Source organism: Rhineura floridana, chromosome 4, assembly GCF_030035675.1.
Source record: "Rhineura floridana isolate rRhiFlo1 chromosome 4, rRhiFlo1.hap2, whole genome shotgun sequence".
Taxonomy (NCBI): domain Eukaryota; kingdom Metazoa; phylum Chordata; class Lepidosauria; order Squamata; family Rhineuridae; genus Rhineura; species Rhineura floridana.
Window position 1 is genome coordinate 148,004,228 of NC_084483.1, and position 18,596 is coordinate 148,022,823.

Consider the following 18,596-nt stretch of genomic DNA (forward strand, 5'->3'; position numbering starts at 1 on the left):
TCGACATTTTCATCGTGCTGTCCACTACAACCCCGAGGTCTCTCTCCTGGTCGGTCACCGCCAGTTCAGACCCCATGAGCGTATATGTGAAATTCAGATTTTTTGCTCCAATATGCATAATTTTACACTTGTTTATATTGAAATGCATTTGCCATTTTTCCGCCCATTCACTCAGTTTGGAGAGATCTTTTTGGAGCTCTTCACAATCCCTTTTTGTTTTAACAACCCTGAACAATTTAGTGTCGTCAGCAAACTTGGCCACTTCACTGCTCACTCCTAATTCTAGGTCATTAATGAACAAGTTGAAAAGTACAGGTCCCAATACCGATCCTTGAGGGACTCCACTTTCTACAGCCCTCCATTGGGAGAACTGTCCGTTTATTCCTACTCTCTGCTTTCTGCTTCTTAACCAATTCCTTATCCACAAGAGGACCTCTCCTCTTATTCCATGACTGCTAAGCTTCCTCAGAAGTCTCTGGTGAGGTACCTTGTCAAACGCTTTTTGAAAGTCTAAGTACACTATGTCCACTGGATCACCTCTATCTATATGCTTGTTGACACTCTCAAAGAATTCTAATAGGTTACTGAGACAGGACTTTCCCTTGCAGAAGCCATGCTGGCTCTGCTTCAGCAAGGCTTGTGCTTCTATGTGCTTAGTTAATCTAGCTTTAATAATACTTTCTACCAGTTTTCCAGGGACAGAAGTTAAGCTAACTGGCCTGTAATTTCCGGGATCCCCTTTGGATCCCTTTTTGAAGATTGGCGTTACATTTGCCACTTTCCAGTCCTCAGGCACGGAGGAGGACCAGAGGGACAAGTTACATATTTTAGTTAGCAGATCAGCAATTTCACATTTGAGTTCTGTGAGAACTCTCGGGTGGATGCCATCCGGGCCCGGTGATTTGTCAGTTTTTATATTGTCCATTAAGCCTAGAACTTCCTCTCTCGTTACCATTATTTGTCTCAGTTCCTCAGAATCCCTTCCTGCAAATTCAGTTCAGGTTCAGGGATCTGCCCTATATCTTCCACTGTGAAGACAGATGCAAAGAATTCATTTAGCTTCTCTGCAATCTCCTTATCGTTCTTTAGTACACCTTTGACTCCCTTATCATCCAAGGGTCCAATCGTCTCCCTAGATGCTCTCCTGCTTTGAATGTATTTATAGAATTTTTTGTTGTTGGTTTTTATGTTCTTAGCAATGTGCTCCTCAAATTCTTTTTTAGCATCCCTTATTGTCTTCTTGCATTTCTTTTGCCAGAGTTTGTGTTCTTTTTTATTTTCTTCATTCGGACAAGACTTCCATTTTCTGAAGGAAGACTTTTTGCCTCTAAGAGCTTCCTTGACTTTGCTCGTTAACCATGCTGGCATCTTCTTGGCCCTGGCGGTACCTTTTCTGATCTGCGGTATGCACTCCAGTTGAGCTTCTAATATAGTGTTTTTAAACAACTTCCAAGCATTTTCGAGTGATGTGACCCTCTGGACTTTGTTTTTCAGCTTTCTTTTTATCAATCCCCTCATTTTTGTGAAGTTTCCTCTTTTGAAGTCAAATGTGACCATGTTGGATTTTCTTGGCAATTGGCCAGTTACATGTATGTTTAATTTAATAGCACTGTGGTCACTGCTCCCAATCGGTTCAACAACACATCACTTACAGATTCAGGATATAGATAACTGCCACAGTACCTTTCTTGTTTAAGAGCATATTCCAGCATTTTTATTCGCCGCACTAGATCCTTTTTCAAATTCTCTTGACCTTTTCTTTCCCCTTGAAGGAAGGCAATTTGGGCCTAAAAGAGACAATAGTTTACATAGAAATGTTAAAAGAAAACCAACTTGCTTCCATGACAATTTTGCAATTTGAAATTTAAGTGATTAGTCAACATTTTACACTGCAAAATAATTGGGGGGGGAGTTGTCCAGTTGCAATGCTTCTCATTGAAAAGCTCACATTCTCAAAACAATTCAACTTACCAAATAGATATACTATAATTTCCATGTGGAAAGAAAGAAATTGCAACGGAGACGTATAATGGCATTTGAAGCCTGAGTGGCAAGAGTTAATATTTTATTATTATTAAAGGGAAAGAAAAAGAGGATTCATTTTTTATTTTCCCCATATATTGGGAGGAAGATTTTAGAATGTATTAAGATAACATGGACCAAAGAAATCCTGAAAAGAAATCTCCTGGGCTGTAAGTTTATTTTAAAAGCCCACACACCACAAATTAACTATAAAAAAGAATAGCAGTGAGTCCCAGCACAGAGAAAGGTAAAGATGGCATTATAGATCACATGGACAATAGCTTAGTTCTATATATGGAAACACACCGTGGATGTAGAGTCAGAGAATCTTATAATAGTAGATTTGGAAGGGGTATGAGTTCAACTCCTTGCTAAATGCAGGAATAGATTTTTACTGGGTAATATTTGCATGAGAAAGCATGGCTTAAGTGTAACATGACAAGCAACACAGCAATGCTAAGGAAGTGTTTCAGAGGCTTTCAAAAACTGCTGTGTATCTCTGGCAAGAAGGAAGCATACCTATTCCTTTACCTAATGTAAACACTGTAACAGTTATTTAAACTGATATGAGGGGAAAAAAACCTACAATATGGTAGGTTAACTTAACAATCAGGTTCTGGTTGCACACAAGAAGCCTAAACCAAAATTTGACTGAAGCGTTTAGTATTCTAGCAGAAGGAATGCAAATTGTATTTTGGAATGTACTAGGATGAACAGACCCTTAAGGTTGTTTTGCAGCCACTCCCAAGATTTGTGACATTCCAATTTATACACACACCCTAGAAACATCACCAACAGGTTTTGCAAAAGCTTCTTGGCTATAAGGTCATGGTTCAGTCAGTTGCCAGAATTTCTTAAAAGCCTATAAGGGGGAAGGGATGAAGTAGAGATACTGAAATGTTTTCTTCATACAGCAAAAGCCTGAGCTGCTGGAAAGAAAGTTTTCTTCAGGTTCTGTATCCCAAGTTTTCTTCAAGTTCTATATCCCAAGAGATAGATAAGATGAGACACACACATGGATCTCTATGGAAATACTGCGATAAGCCCCACTCATAATTTGGATGCAATCAGACTGTCACAGGCCCAGAGACTGCTCCAGGTAACCCAACATAGTTTATACCAGCTTTTCCCAACCTAGTGCCTTACAGATGTTATGGACTGCAACTCCCTTTGGCTGTATTGGCTGGGGCTGATGGGAGATGCTACCCAAAACATATGGAGGGCACCACGTTAGCTAATAGGAATATACTTTCTTCACATACACATGCAATTATTTTATTTTGCGTTTTACAGTTGCTTACCAATTCAGTTTATTGCTGTATTTATACTGGGCATGCTTAACCATAAAGAGTGAGAGATCCAATGTTAGTCATCCTCAGAGTATATCCACTGATTTCAATGGGCCTACTCTGAGTTGGATATCACCCTTAATTACTTTAAAAGTTGAACTTCCATGTCATCTCCTGAAAGCCTGATGCACAATCTGCACAGTTGATTACTCCATTTCTGAGGCATTCACCATCTTTAACTGCACTCAATCTCTTTCCCAAATTAGACTCCAAATTTAGCCAAATGCATAGAGGTATGTGTGGACATATATGTGTTCTCTCTCTCTCCCCGCCCCCACACACACTCTCGCACATTTAATTGTGCTCTAGCTACTTAATCATTTCTGCAATACAGTTAACTGGGGGGGATCACACATCTGGAGAGCTATCAATGCTATTCGCCAGCAGTGTGTTTATTATATATAGCCTGAAGGAGTGTGATATTATTGGAACATGCAATGATTACAAAAACAAAAGACAGAATAAATTGTGATCTAAAGAGTAGGTACAAGAGCTTCACATGCATTTGCATGCTAAGCCAATACAGAAGGTTTCAAATGATGATGAGTACACTCTATTCAGATGCTTTTTATTTACAGCTTTGGCTTGGGTGAAGTGGTTAAAAACAACCAGCATAATGTTGTAAAGGAAGAAATAATATTAGACTGCTCAGTTACAAGAAACATCATTAGCAAAAGTATACCTGAGTTAATGCCTACGCAGCATTCAATCACAAGCTGATAAAGGTTCCACTTCCAATACACCTCTAGTTATGCTTAAAAACTGGTGGGTCTAGCTTGGGACATGCATCTCCATCAGACAGTAAGGCCAATGTAATCAAGCAATAAGAACAAGAATGCACATCTGGAACCACACTGGCTACATGTGTGGAAGGCTGCATTTAAGTGCAGATTTCCCATGCTGATGAATTTGTGAATCAAGCAATGATTTCCCCATCTATACAGAAGGAGTGTAATTTGCTGTCCTTTGCAAAGCACAATACCACTCAGATTAAAAAGGGTTTGAATGACAAAGAGAACAAATCTCCAGTTTTTACTGTATTCCATTTTGTATGCCTTTACATGCAAAATACAGCTTTTGTACAGCACCCAATTTTCTCCCAAAGACATTTAGATTGTTTGAAGGTTTATCTGAAAAGCAATTAAGAGTCTGGGTTTGACCTAGGGTTGCCAGGTTTCCGGGTTTTGCCTGGAAACTCCAAATTGCAGGGCCTTCTCTGGGTCTCCGGATGAGTCACCTTGATCTCCAGACTCTCAGCTTTAATTTAAAAAAAAATTCTAGGTAGTCTGATTCATGAGATATACACCAAACCGTCAGCTCCCCCCCCCGCCAAACTTCTGTTAAATCAGCTCATAGCAGGCTGCTCTAACCCTGCCCTTTCAGGTTTGTAGCCAATACGTGAAGTCAGGGTTGTGATTTGTTGACCTCCAGGAAGTGTCTATACCGCCCATTGCAATGCCAGAAAATTGTTGTTTTTTCCTGCTTATCTGAAAATCTCATAAATTGAGTAAGTATCTAGCTTTCAGTCTTTCTCTCTCTTGTGTGCAGGAGTCAAACAATTTTAAATTTTCCTGGGCTGTTGAAGAGGGCAGTGTTTGCAAAACCTTCCCAATATGAAGCTTTAATCCAATACTTTTCTGGGAATAAAGCTGCAATGCTAATTCCACATAACTGGAGTAAACCCACTGAATTCAATAGGATGTACTTTTGAGTAGACATGGTTAGGACTGTGCTGTAAATTAATGGGACGTTTGAGTGAACATAGCAAAGAGTTGTGTTGTAAAACTTTCTCTCCCCCTCCAATTCTATTTTTTAAACAATTAGGCATGGCTTACTTAGGTATCACAGTTTTTATTATATAGGAAACTAATACTGATTTTTTAAAAAATGTTCTGCAATGACCAACTGGTTTGACAATAAACTATTATGTGGGGCATATGTATTTTTACATCTGCAGTATGTGTGCATATATGGAGTCTTTTCAACAATGCTGTGAGGTAGGGTTGGTGACTGGAAACCAAGGCAGCTCACAATAAGAAATAACCCCCTTTAGAATCCAATAACCATAAAAACAAGTATAAACGGTTGCAAAACAGCTTAAAGTGGAATGATTCTGAATTTTGGGTTGGGTGAGTGAAGTTCCTTATCACTTGAGGTTGCAGTTCTCTGCATGATTCCCTGTTTGAATAAGCCCCACTGAATACATTGGGACTTGATTCTGAGTAAACAAACATAGGATTGTACTATAAATACCTTTACAGGTTGTGTAAATAATAAACATCGTTGATAGTCATGCATGTATAAATATTTCTTCATACTGTGTCCCAGTAAGTATTTGATTTCACACTATGGTTGTAGATTATTTCCTCTGCATTTTAAGTGTGCCATTCTTCCTTGGTTGGTCATGGTTCCCCTCTGTTGTTTTCATCCTGAGGGGCAGATAAGCTGAGAGATGGTGAATGGTCCATGGTCACCCAGTAAACTTTATAGCTCATTTCTATTTTGAAAAATTAATTAAAATGATTTACATCCAGGCAGTTTATTAAGTAGATCCACACAATACATTTAAAGCACATCCAACTCACATTTAAAGTGCATAACTCCCCCTAAAGAATCCTGGGAAGTGTAGTTTCCCCCTCACAGTTATGGTTCTCACCACCCTTAACAAACGACAGTTCCCATGATTTTCTGGTGGGATTCATGTGCTTCAAATGTTTGTTGAATGTGCTTTAAATGAATGGTGTGGATCTGCCCTAGGTATGATGTTCAATAGTTAATGGACAAGAACCATTTTAAAATATACTTTTTTAAACAGGAGTATAGCTCAGTGGCAGCGCACAAGCTTTGCATGCAAAGGTCCAATTTTTGGAAAAGACTATTGCCTGGAATCCTGGAGGGCCAATGCTCGTCATGTCATCAGTACTGAACTAGATGGTACCAAATGGCCTGAGTCAGTATAAGGCAGATTCCTTTGTTCCTAAAAGTGAAAAGAGACTCAAGGGCCACAGTGACTCCAAAATTTATTTATACATTTTATTTACAACATTTTTATACTGCTTCATTATAAAAAAAATCAGTGGTTTACAGAAGGAATTAAAACAATAAAATCATTGGAAAACAGTTATAGACAGGTATTTAAAAACATTCAAAATAATAAAACCAACTATCAGTGAAAAACAGATAAAAAACACAATAGCTTCTACATGCCTAAACAAACATAGGCTTGCTAAACAAAATGTTTTTAGCAGGTGCCAAAAAGAGTACAATGAAAACATCTGACTAATGCTCCCCTAGGCGGGGAGTTCCAAAGCATAGGCGCTGCCACACTAAAGGACTGATTTCTTACAACAGCAGAACAAGTACTATGTGACACCCGTAACATGGAAAGCACACCTTGAACTTGGCCTGGTAGTAAATCGGCAACCAGTGCAGATTTCAGAGCAGAGGTATTATGTGCTGATAGGGACTCGCTCATGTCAGCAATCGTGCCGCAGCATTCTGCACTAACTGCAGCCTCTAGGTCAGGTTGTGCTGCATGGGGATGTCTGTGACCTTGACTGACTGGCTGCCAGGATTTTTTTAATTTTGGTTTTTGGTTAGGAATGCTGACTGGTTGTGGGATGCTGAGTTTTCTGCCTTACTCACAGGAATGTTGTTGTGGTTTGGTATGGTATTGCATTTAGGAAATCATCACTGTCTTTTGTTTTTCTTTTCTATTTGCATTTCATTTATCTTTAACCTCACTCTCTCACATCCATAGAAGCAACAACAGTGGTTCCATGCACTCAGCTCAACCCCCTTAAACCCACTGATGATGCACCTTGTTGGTTGCATGACGCTTTGTTTCTTGCCCAATAGTGGTAAAAGAGAATTTACATACTGGGAAGTGTGGCTGCAATTGTTGTTCCCAAGCTGCTGCCTGTGAAGGTAGACCAAACCATGTGTGCTTTCTCTCTGTCAATTATTACTCACTGGGATTGGACTGGCTGTAAGTGTAAAGAAGTTTGGAGCAGCCATGTTACAAGGCAGAGGCAGAGCAATCCAGGCAGGGGGTTGCCAACCGTGCTTGGATATGGATATCTCTGCAGAGATGTTCCCTACACAGGCTCCAGCTTTTAGCTAAGATTTCTATCTTAATTTCCAATCAGATAAATGTTTTTGTTTGAGTAGTATGCTCCAAGCAACTGTGGTTGATGCTTAGCATATCATGTTTAATGACATGACTAGGGCCCACCCCTGAAATCTCAGGGTTTGGGATGCTTCTGACCTGGCAACCCTAGTTTGACCCAGAGCTCCCATGAGCAAGGCTGGCTCAAAGGATCTCACTGCCAAAGGCAGAAAAAAAATAGCATCCTAACCCCAAGTCAAGGTGCATAGTACCCAAGGCTGGCCAACTTATTTTGCCACCAAGAGTCAGAAATTCTCATTCACTGCCTCTCCCTCAGAGTAAAAACATAGTAATACTAGACAAAATAACTAACGATTTGCTGCCCATTCATGACACCCAAAGTCAGCTGCCTGAAATGGCCATATCAATGGGACACTGCCAATAAAGGAAGGAGATAACATTTTCAGAGATTTCTCCTTCCCCCCGAAAAGCTGCTCTGGGGGGTTGTGGGATGCTTTAAAAGAAGATGGGGAAGTGTCGCTGCGGGAGGGAACGGGAATCAACAAAAATCACCTCTTCCTTTCCTTCGCTAAGAACCTCTGCTGGATCTCCGTCCCACAAATGGAATGGTCATTTGTGAAAGGGCAAATCTGAACCAAACCCAATATAAACAACAAACCCAACAAACCCAACATAAATAATTCAATAATGGAAAGTATTACTACTTGAGTGACCTTAATATGCATATGACAATTTGATTTTTGAGTATATGTGCTATTGTGTAAAACACCAAAAAGCTGCTTCATTTAAAAGCAAAAGAAACCATTAACCAAAATTACTATTTTGTTTTAATATGTTTTGGTTCTCTACACCCACACAGCTTATTAAAAAATCCACAAAAAGCTGTTTCTTCTCATATTTTTAAAATAATGGAAAAACTATTTTAAAAAAGTCAAGGGCTGTATTCACATTATCAGTTTCCAAGTACAATTCAAAGTGCTGGTATTGGCGTTTAAAGCCCTTCATAGCTTAGGACCAGGGTACCTGAGGTACCTCTCAATGTCAGCCTATCTATCTTTGGAGGGTCTTCTCTAGGTCTGCCTGCTGATTGAGATGTAGCAGGGAGCAATCAGGCAGAGGCCTGCTGAGTGTTGGTAATTTGCTGGTGAGATTTTCTCCTGGCATCTGTATTGCTGTCTTTTTTGATGCCAGGTGATTTTCTTTCTTTTTATACATGTCTTTAAAAAATGCTTTTCATATTTGTTGTGATATTGTGTTATCTTGTGTTTTAGATTGACAGTTTATTTTTTAAGCTACTATGTGAAAGAGTGGGGCATAAATTTATTAAATAAACAGGGTGTTAGTGCATGAGCCGTCTTCTGTTCGCTTGACTATGTATTGGAGCACCTTGTAACGCAGGCTTTACTTTGGTAATAAATCCACAATTCAGACATAGGGGCTGAACCCAGACTGGAATGGGTCAAGAAAATCTGTTTCTTCCAAGTTTTAATAAGCCAAGCAGGGCAAGGATCAAGAAGACACATTGTTGGCTGTATCGTCACAAGCACCTTGCCCATGTCATCAGGTTGCATCAACTGTAACTGATCCCAACGTTTCACTTTCCCCTCACTGAAAAAACAGGAGCAATCAAGAGGATTTGGGATTTTTAAAAAACAAAAATTACTATTCATTTGTGGCCAAAGACTGTTTAAACCAACTAGTGTTCTCAAAAACATTGCTATGACTGTATGAGAATTCCCCACTCCCACAAACAGCGGGACAAACAGTACCTCTACATTTATAGAGCCATCTGCCTGCTTCTAGTCTAAAGAGCTGCTATTTCTAGAGGATGAAAAGGAACTTTCAGATGTCACCTTTCCAATCTGATGTACTTGCACAAGGAGAGAGAAAAATCTGCCCAATTAGAAACCTTTCAAAATTTTTATCTCATTCTTTTAATTTTACATGTTTTTACATTTACATGTTTACATTTCATTCTTGAATCATTACCAGCGAGAGAAATCCTATGCATGTTTACTCAGGTGACAGACCCACTTCAGTGGAACTTAATCCCAAGAAAGTGTGTATAGAATTGCAGCTTTAATCTCCAAGATGCTTTGATCTAAATGAATATCATTCAATGATGATGGCAGTAAGTCAACTGCATCTACCCAGAAAGGTACTTCTGGTGATTCTACAAATCCTGCAGGACTTGGGATCTTCCTGAAACAAGTAGATCTCCAAGTTATGTACCTTGAGTTTTAAAACAGAAGCTGTATGGCATGGAGACCTGCCGTTCTCTAGGAAATGAGTCTATAGCTCATCTGGATGTGTCAAACTAGGTGATTCCTGGATTGCAGCCAATTAATATTGAAGGCACCCCATTCAATCTCACTTGGTCATGTAGAACATGAAAAAAAAAAACAGTGTAGGCTGAGAAATGGGATGTGGGATTTCTCTATTTGCACATCATACAGACAACACAATGTGGATGCACAAGTCAGTCAAAACTGTGTTGTCACTGCCTGACAAAATCTAAAGCCACCTTCAGCATATGAAGCTGTCAACGTCCAAGTTGAACAATACCATCATTTGTTAAATAACCCACTGCTCCTTAGTCTACTCCCTGATGATACATTGTTGGTTTTTTAACATTCTACTCTAATGGGCAGAAAAAGTTTGTTGCTGCGTGAAGCAAATTGAAGACAAAGAAGAGGAAGAACTGAGGCAAGAGAGACCGATAAAGCTGCTCTAACAAATCAGACAGGTTTGGTTATACCCACAAAAGTGTGCACAACCACTGTGCAATATCCAGGGCAAAGGAAGCTATCATATCTTCCATCCCATCTTTACACAATATCAAAACACATTAGGAATGGAGCAAGATCTGAAATGACACTACGTACCTGTGCAGGAACATTATATAATGTCCAGCTCTTGCACTGAACTGGATCATCCTGAATTCAGAATGTCAGTGTAGAATACCAGAGAACTAGCAGCTAGCTACTCAGAACCATTCCACAGATTGCAAGTCACTTCATAGATCTTCACAGATAAGAAATATAATTTAACTTGATTTTTCACTTCTTGGTTCAATAAGAACATTTGACATTTTTAGATACCTACTTGCAAATTGTCAGGTGTAGGGAGGCAACAAAAATTTGAAGCTTATGACAGACTAGGACTCTTAATACTACTAAAATTATAATACCTCCTAGGGTTACAAGCTATGAAATTTAAACAAAGACAATAAGAGAATACACTTTGCACGTGACTATTGTTGATGTCATGAGCCCCATGGAGAGTGATCAGGAGGAAGAGGAGGATTGGGATCCTGGGGAGGGACCCAGTGGGTTGCAGTGGGAGAGGGCTGAAACGGGGAAAGGCTTCAGCAGCAGTTCTGCCCCCTTAGTTCCAGTTACAACTGAAGGAGGGCTGTCTGACAATGAGCCAGCCCCTGTCCTGCCTCTCAGCCCTGCCTTGTCGCTCAAGTCGTCACTTGCACCTCCCCCAGGGCAGGAGGAATTGGAGGCTCAATCAGAGACTGTGTCAGGAGGATCTAACTGAAGTGCCTCCACCCCCATCGCTAGAATGTGCCAGATGCACAGACATGAGCAGACAGTACCTGTTTTTCAATGTGTTTGTAGGAGTGCCTGCTTGCTAACCCAGTCCTGTTAGGAGAAGCCTTCCCCATGCAAACAGAAAGCACGCCCTAAGCCTACTTAAAAGGTCTCAAGGGTGTGTGTCCAATTGCTGCAACAATGTCTTAGCTTGAGTAGTAATGCCTAATTATGTCGTGTAGTGATGCAGAGTCCTGTGTAACCTGTAAGCTGATCTATGTAACACTGAGATTCTATATTATAAATAACAGAGAAGCACATACCAGTGAGTGCAAGTCTGTATCTGATAGGGTCAGCCAGGTCAGTCACTAATTATCTGCTTTGGTAATGTTCCAATCAATCATATCCATGGTTTTTTGGAAGCAAGTCACACTGGGTTCAATAGGGCTTAATCCTCGGTAAGTGAGGAAATGAGCATCAGAGCATCTGACAGAAAAAGCTTCATTGGTAGCATCGAGGAAAAATGGAGGTTAAAGCTAAAATAGAAAGGATCACAATACGAGAGGAAATGGAAAAACAAACACATATATCACTCAGCAGCATAGACAATGAGGAATGGCAAATAATGGACAGGAAAAATGTCTAGAATCCTACTCCCTGCACACTCAGCTAGCTAGTAACTACCTATTCTATATCCACATAAGAACATATGAAGAACTCTGCTGGATGAGACAAAGAGCCCATCTTGTCCAGCATCCTGTTCTCACAGTGGCCAACCAGATGCCTATAAGCCTGCAAGCAGGACCTGTGTGTAACAGCACTCTTCCCCACTTGCACTTCCCATCAACTGGTATTCAAAACACGGCTGTGGAGTCGGTGTTGTGGAGTCGGAGTCAGAAGCAATTTTGGGTGGAGTCAGAGTTGGTAGAAATGTACCGACTCCGACTTCAAAATAAATTTTGATTGACAAATTTTTTAAAATAAAAATTCAAAATGTCAAAGAAGCTTCCCATGAAGTCAGCTGTAGTTGAGCATTTCACCATAACTCAAGATGGAAAACATTTTGTGTGTCAGTGTATGACACAAGACCCAGATGAAGACAAATGCTATGATGCCAAGATCAGCGCATATTCAGGCAGCGATAAAAATGCTCCTATGAGAGCTTCCAGTTTAAAAAGACATTTACAGCCCTTTCCAGGGCTGTGGAGTTGGAAGCAATTTTGGGTGGAGTCGGAGTCGGACAGTAGAAAAATAGAGGAGTCGGAGTCGAAGGTTTGGCGTACCGACTCCACAGCCCTGATTCAAAAGCATATTGCCTCCACAGTGGAGATAGTACACAGCACCATGGCTAATAGCTACTGATAGCATTATTCTCCATGAATTTGTATAACCCCTTTTTGAAGCCATCTAAGTTGGTGGCCATCCTCTTATGGTAGCAAATTCCATAGCTTGACTATGTGCTGTGTGAAGTAGTTCCTTGTGTCTATCTCCATATTAAGCTTCATTAGATGACTCCAGGTTCTAGCATTAACAGAGAGAGACAAAGAGGAAGAGAGAAACTTCTCTATCCAATTTCTCCACCCTCTATCATGCCTCCATTTACTCACCTTTTCTTCAAACTAAAAAAACTCCAAATGTTTTAACCTTTTCTCATAGGGGAGTTGTTCCAGCCCTTTCAACATTTTGGTTATCTTTTTCTGAACTGTTTCCAGCTCTACAATATTCTTTTAGAGGTGCAGTGACCAATATATGAACCTGCCTGGGCCCTGAGATCTTCAGGAGAGACCCTTCTCACGATCCCAACACCTTCACAAGTGCGACTGGTGGGGACACAAGATAGGGCCTTTTCGGTGGCTGCCCCTAGGCTCTGGAACTCCCTCCCTAGGGAGGCAAGAATGGACCCCTCCGTGCAGTCCTTCCGCCAACAGCTAAATACTTTTTTCTTCCGGCAGGCCTTTGGAACTGAAGGCTTTAAGGGTAGTCACTGAAGAGGATGCTGTATGTTATTGTTTTACTTGTATGCTCCTAAACTGGGTTGCAGTATTTTAAGTGTATATCTAATTGGTTTTAACATCTTAAAAGTTTAATCTTGTTTTAATGCTGATTTTATACGTTTATATGTTTTATATTTTTATAGGTTCTTAATGATATGTACTTATTTTTATCTGGAAGCCGCCTTGAGTTCCAGTTTGGAAAAAGGGTGGGGTATAAATAAAGATAATAATAATAACAATAACAATAATAATAATACTGAACACAGTACTCAAAATATGGTCACACTGCAGATTTGAAAATGGGATTATAAAATATGTAATTTTATTTTATTTTCAATTCCTTTCTTAATGGTCTCTAACAAGGAATTCACCACAACTCCAAGGTTTCTTTCCTGGTCAGTCACTCATATGCATATTACATGAAATCAGGATGTTTTGCCCCAATGTGCATTACTTTACATTTGCTTACATTAAATCCCATTTGCCATTTTAATACAAATCTGCTATTGATCCTTGACTATTTTTCCAGCCACTTCTGTAGTAGCATGCCAGTCCTTGCTATCCTGCTAATGAGCATCCCCATTTTTATTTTATTTTTTTTGTTTCAAATGACACAAATGACCTCTCACGTGGAAGAACAGCAGAGGCTATTCTACAAGATTAGATAACCATGAACTGTTCAAGCAGTCTTTCCCCACCCTGAAAAATAAGACGCAGCAGAGATCAATGTCTCAAGTTTCACCAAGATTTTTTGGTCATTTTCCCCTCCCCAAACACCATACAGCACAATCCTATGCATGCTTATTCAGAAGTAAATATCACGGAATTCAATTAGGCCGATTCCTACCTGGAGGACAGCAGCCTTCCTAAAGTTAAAGTTCAAAGATTTTTGACCGAAGATTTATTACCAAGTTAAAGTGATGTTGGCGACTTCTTCTATAACCTGGAATGCAGAAGACATACTCATCCTGCTGCAAACAAAAAACACTAACAACCACTCTAAAATATCTTAAAAACAAAAGAGTTTAAAATATATTAAAACCAAATTTCTTTAAAAACATATTTAAAAAAACATTTTAAACATCTTAAAAAGTAATTCCAACACAGACACAGACTAGAGGCTCACACATTCCCCAGCCCTGGTCTAGATCGAACCCACTGTAACTATCTTTCATTTTTAAAGTACTTAACGCCCCACAATGCCAGGCCCCACCTTACAAGGGGAGTTCCAAAGGTCTCTTCTACAATGATGTCTTGCGTTTGCACACATTTGCATCACATAAAAACAAAAATCATATTTCTCTGTCCTTAGAACTACTGGAAAGTCAGAGGTGTGATTGATAAGTGAGCTGCTTGGACATCATGCAATAGGGCTGGGCTCCTAAAGAGCTGCTGTTTTGTCTTCCCTTTTAGTGCACTTTTCCTGCTTCTTTTTTTCTAGTCTTGGAATCTCCCTAGTTTGCCTTTCCTTTTCCCTTAGCAACCAGAATGCATCTTTCCTGTGCTGGGTTCACCTGAAATCAGGTAGTGCACATAAGTTATTTTCTGCAAATAGTACTATATAACAAATATGGGTGAATGTTAAAGAATTCCCCTCACATCAAAAGGCAAATATGAAAACTTTGCAAAGAGGCTTAGGCATGTCGCCTACTTTGAAGGAGCTGAAGACCAGGAACTCATTACAAATTCACTGTATAATTATCTCATAGTACAACAGTATACATGTCTACCCAGAAGTAAGTCTCTTTGAGCTTAATGGGGCTTACTACTGGGTTAGTGGGTACTTGATGGCAGCCTAGGCTTTGGTCTAGAGTTGGGTTTGGGGAAAAACAGGGTTCTTGTGACTTTAACAGCTGTATGGCAGGCAGAATTTTTTCTAGCTTTTTCTAGAATGGAAATACAACTATGGGAAAAGTTTCACATCTACTCTCTAATTTTGTGTTATGCCATACCCCATGGCAGCCATTCTGGGAGAGGTGCCCCCAGCACTCTCTCAAAATTTGCAGTGTGTCCTCTAGTTTTTGTTGTGCTTTCTGTTGTTTGTTTGTACATGTTTTTGTGATTTTTTACTATGATATATTGTATTTTATCTTGTTTGTTCACCGCCCTGAGAGCTATTCTGCTAAGGGCGGTATATAAATTGAAATAATAAATAAATAAATAAATAAATAGATAGATTAGATAGATAGATTAGATAGATTAGATAGATAGATTAGATAGATTAGATAGATAGATAGATAGATAGATAGATAGATAGATAGATAGATAGATAGATAGATAGTCCAAAAAGGTGGGCAACCCTGAACTAGGGCATGGCTACACATTTTGAGACTTGGTTATCAAGAGCTGCCATTGAGTTTGTGTTATTTAGTTCTATGAGGTATTATAGAATCATAGAGTTGGAAGGGGCCTTGTAGGCCATCGAGTCCAACCCCCTGCTCACAGCAGGAAATCCACAGCTAGAGCATCTCCCACAGATAGCTGTCCAGCCTCTGCTTGAAGACATCCAGCGAGGGGGATCCCACCTCCCTAGGCAGTCGGTTCCAATGCCGAACTGCCCTTACTGTCAAGAAGTTCCTTCTAATGTCCTAATGTATTACTACACTACTGGCTTCAGTGAGATGGATGAGTGAATGCAGAAAGCCGTCTTGAGGGCTTTGGGCCGAAAGGCAGGGTATGTACGTATGTATGTATGTATAAATAATAATGCAGAAAAACAGGGAAAATTGTCATTCTAACGTAATGGTCTTCTGCTAGTAAACATGATAATATTGACTTACATCACAAGGCTCTAAAGAATTTCTCAGATAATGTATGTGAAGTGCGCTGAAAATGTCTGCACGTATATAAATGCCAAGTATTTCTCATGATAGTCCATCCCGCAGTCAGGATAATTAGTAAAATGTTACCACAAAATTGCCAAAATCACAATTAATTCAGCCAACAATCCACAGCAAAGTTATAATATGTGCAGGGTGCATCCAATCGATATTCGCTAAAGATAACAGATAACCTTCCCACCTGATCTCAGAAAACTCCCTCCTCAAGTGGTAGTGTTTCAGATAGAAACTAGATCATATCCTCTCTCTTTCCTGTTCTGATGGAGAGCAAGGAAATACACACACAATTCATTCTGTACTGGTGTTTGATGATGTCAAAACCATAATATTATAGAGGAACCAAGCATCTGTGCACAACCCATGACTGCAAACATGCCTGACCCAAGCTAGCAGCTGTCAAGAGGTTTCCTATTAGCCCCTCCCCACCAAGTACTAATCAGGGCTTTATTTCTTCAGAAGGAAGACACTGCCAGCTTCGATGACAGGGTCCATTAACATCCTCGAACCTAGAAATCATCCCTTCAAATCCTAGATGCGAGTAACCGTTGATAATAATGACTCAAGAAAAAGACACTTTGCATATGCTCAAAGACACGCCATTAGCCCGCACAAGACTGAACTCTGCTACTGAAAAGCTATTCCGAGGCTAAACCCTCCAGTCATCTCTGAAACTCTGAGACCAGCTGTTGGGAAAGCACGCCGAAGACGGAGGAAAGAACAGTGGACAGGTATGGACGGAGAACAGAAAGAGAACTACATGTTGGGTGTTTACATATAGGCGAGATGAGAGGCGGCGGCCCGGACGAACCAAACCAGCCAGACTGAGACGGAAGGGAAGGGAAACAGCGGAACGCTACCTGCAATTCCGCCCGCTCCGCCTCCCACTCGGCTCTCTCTGCCTCGAAGCGGCCCCACTCGTGCTGCAGGAAATGTAGGATACCAGGGACGCTGTATTGAGCCCGCGCCGCAGAGGCCGGAGCCGGGACCGCCGAGGAGCCCCCAGCCGCCGCCGCTACGGCAGCTGCGGCAGCTGCTGCCGCCTCCCCCGGCTCAAGTCCTTGCCCGGCCCCGCCCGGAGGTGGCGGCAACAGCAGCGCGTTGTTGTTGTTATTGCTGAAGAAGACCCCGGGCCCCGCCTGCTCGTCCATGGCTGGAGCCGTTGTCGCGGCGGGAGAACCCTCTTCCCAGTCCCGCCTGAGCAGCCCCCGGAGCCGCTGCCGACACCCGCACCCAGCTAGCCAGACAGCCGCGTCTCACTGGAAGCAGCAACAAACTGGGCGCGTCCAGTCCGCCGTCAGCGCCTGACAGCCGCCCCCGCCGGCTGCTACCAGGCCCCGCTAGGGACAATTTAAAAAAGACGTATTGCGAGGACGGACCCGAGGCATGCTGGGAAATGTGGTTTATGGTTTTTGTACTAGCGAAGATTATAAAGCGAGAGCGACGAAGTAGGGGTAAAGGAGTGGGACGATTAGAAACATGCAAGGTTAAATCATCTGGCCCCGTCAGGGGCGGAAAGTTTATGCAACTGTCAAATCGCAAATTGATTGTGTCATGACTCATGACTGCCTTTCACCACCGCTTTCCGTTCTATTGCTAAATATTGAATTGATGTGATCAGGAGAGTTACAATGTTTTTAGTACCGATAACGGAACACTTCATTAGTGATTAGTAGACAAGAAAAAATGCTATGCTGGAAGACCCATCCCAAAATGTCATTTAAAAGCTGTGAAGTTCACTTGATGAGTGAACATGCTATTTCTGAATCGTCTACGGATGTACTAAGCTTTTAGATATTAAATACACACACACACCAATCTTTAAAAAAAATCCAGTTATCTTACCAAAGTAATTATGCAGACGGTTATACTTGATCCCTATTTCCACAATACAGTACTGCTATGCTCTAGCTATGAGCCTGAGTTACTTTTGAAACTAAAATGAGGGTTGGCCCAACCCCTACCTACCGTTAAGACAGAGAACTGGCTGCCACAGGGGATGAATGCGCCTGAGGGATGCAGCAGAGGCAAAGGACAAGGCCCACACACACCATCCCATCCCCCGCTTTCCACTACAGAAGCTGACCAAACTGGCACCTGAGAGTGGCAGCAAGGGCCACTTCCATGGGAGGGAAGTCAGCTAGCTTAGGTGGTGTAGAGCAGGCCACCCAGCCCACACAGCTCTGTCTTCCAATAACTCTCTGCTGGTCCCTGCTCCTTGTATCTGCCTCTTGAGGTAGCTGCTTGGCTCTGTCTAATGGGGTCATATTATTTGAATTTTGACTCCCCCGACCCCAAAAAATGAAGAAAGCCATGGCTAAGCCCATAAATCATGGCTATATTCATTTCTGCTTGTTTTTTGTTATTTATATTTACTAGTGGCTTTCCTCACAAAAGCGAGCTAAAGTGACCTACAAAAACCAAGGAGGTCAAGGTCACGTACATGGTTCTCCCCCTCCTCCCCTCGGAGCAACCCTGTGAGGTAGGTTAGGCTAAGAGACAGTGACTGGCCCAAGGTCACTCAGTGAGCTTGGAGGCTGACTGGGGATTTGAACTCCAGTCTCCAACACTCTAAATGCTACACCACAGCCTGACCACAATCGCCCTTCTCAGTACAACTCAGTCCAGACATTTTACTGAAAACCAAAATTAGTTTGTTCTTTGTTCATTACTTTGACTGAAAGAAGGCCTGGAGAACTTGTTCTATACAGAATTTTACATTCTTT

The 18,596-nt window shown here is 41.2% G+C and overlaps 1 protein-coding gene across 4 annotated transcripts in view; it reads right to left on the reverse strand.

The window, feature by feature from the left end:
- STRN (striatin) overlaps nucleotides 1–17,226 on the reverse strand; it is a 72,435-nt gene extending 55,209 nt beyond the window's left edge. For 2 of the 4 annotated variants that reach the window (XM_061624710.1, XM_061624708.1), the window contains exons 1-2: nucleotides 16,731–17,226; nucleotides 1,684–1,787 (exon numbers count right to left, since the gene is read on the reverse strand). In XM_061624710.1, the coding sequence (XP_061480694.1) occupies nucleotides 1,684–1,787; nucleotides 16,731–17,021 (395 nt within the window). In that variant the 5' untranslated portion in view covers nucleotides 17,022–17,226. Of the gene's footprint in view, nucleotides 1–1,683; nucleotides 1,788–5,624; nucleotides 5,801–16,730 lie in introns of those variants that run through there. The other 2 variants (XM_061624709.1, XM_061624711.1) reach the window with 2 other exon arrangements.
- Nucleotides 17,227–18,596: the final 1,370 nt, after the last annotated feature.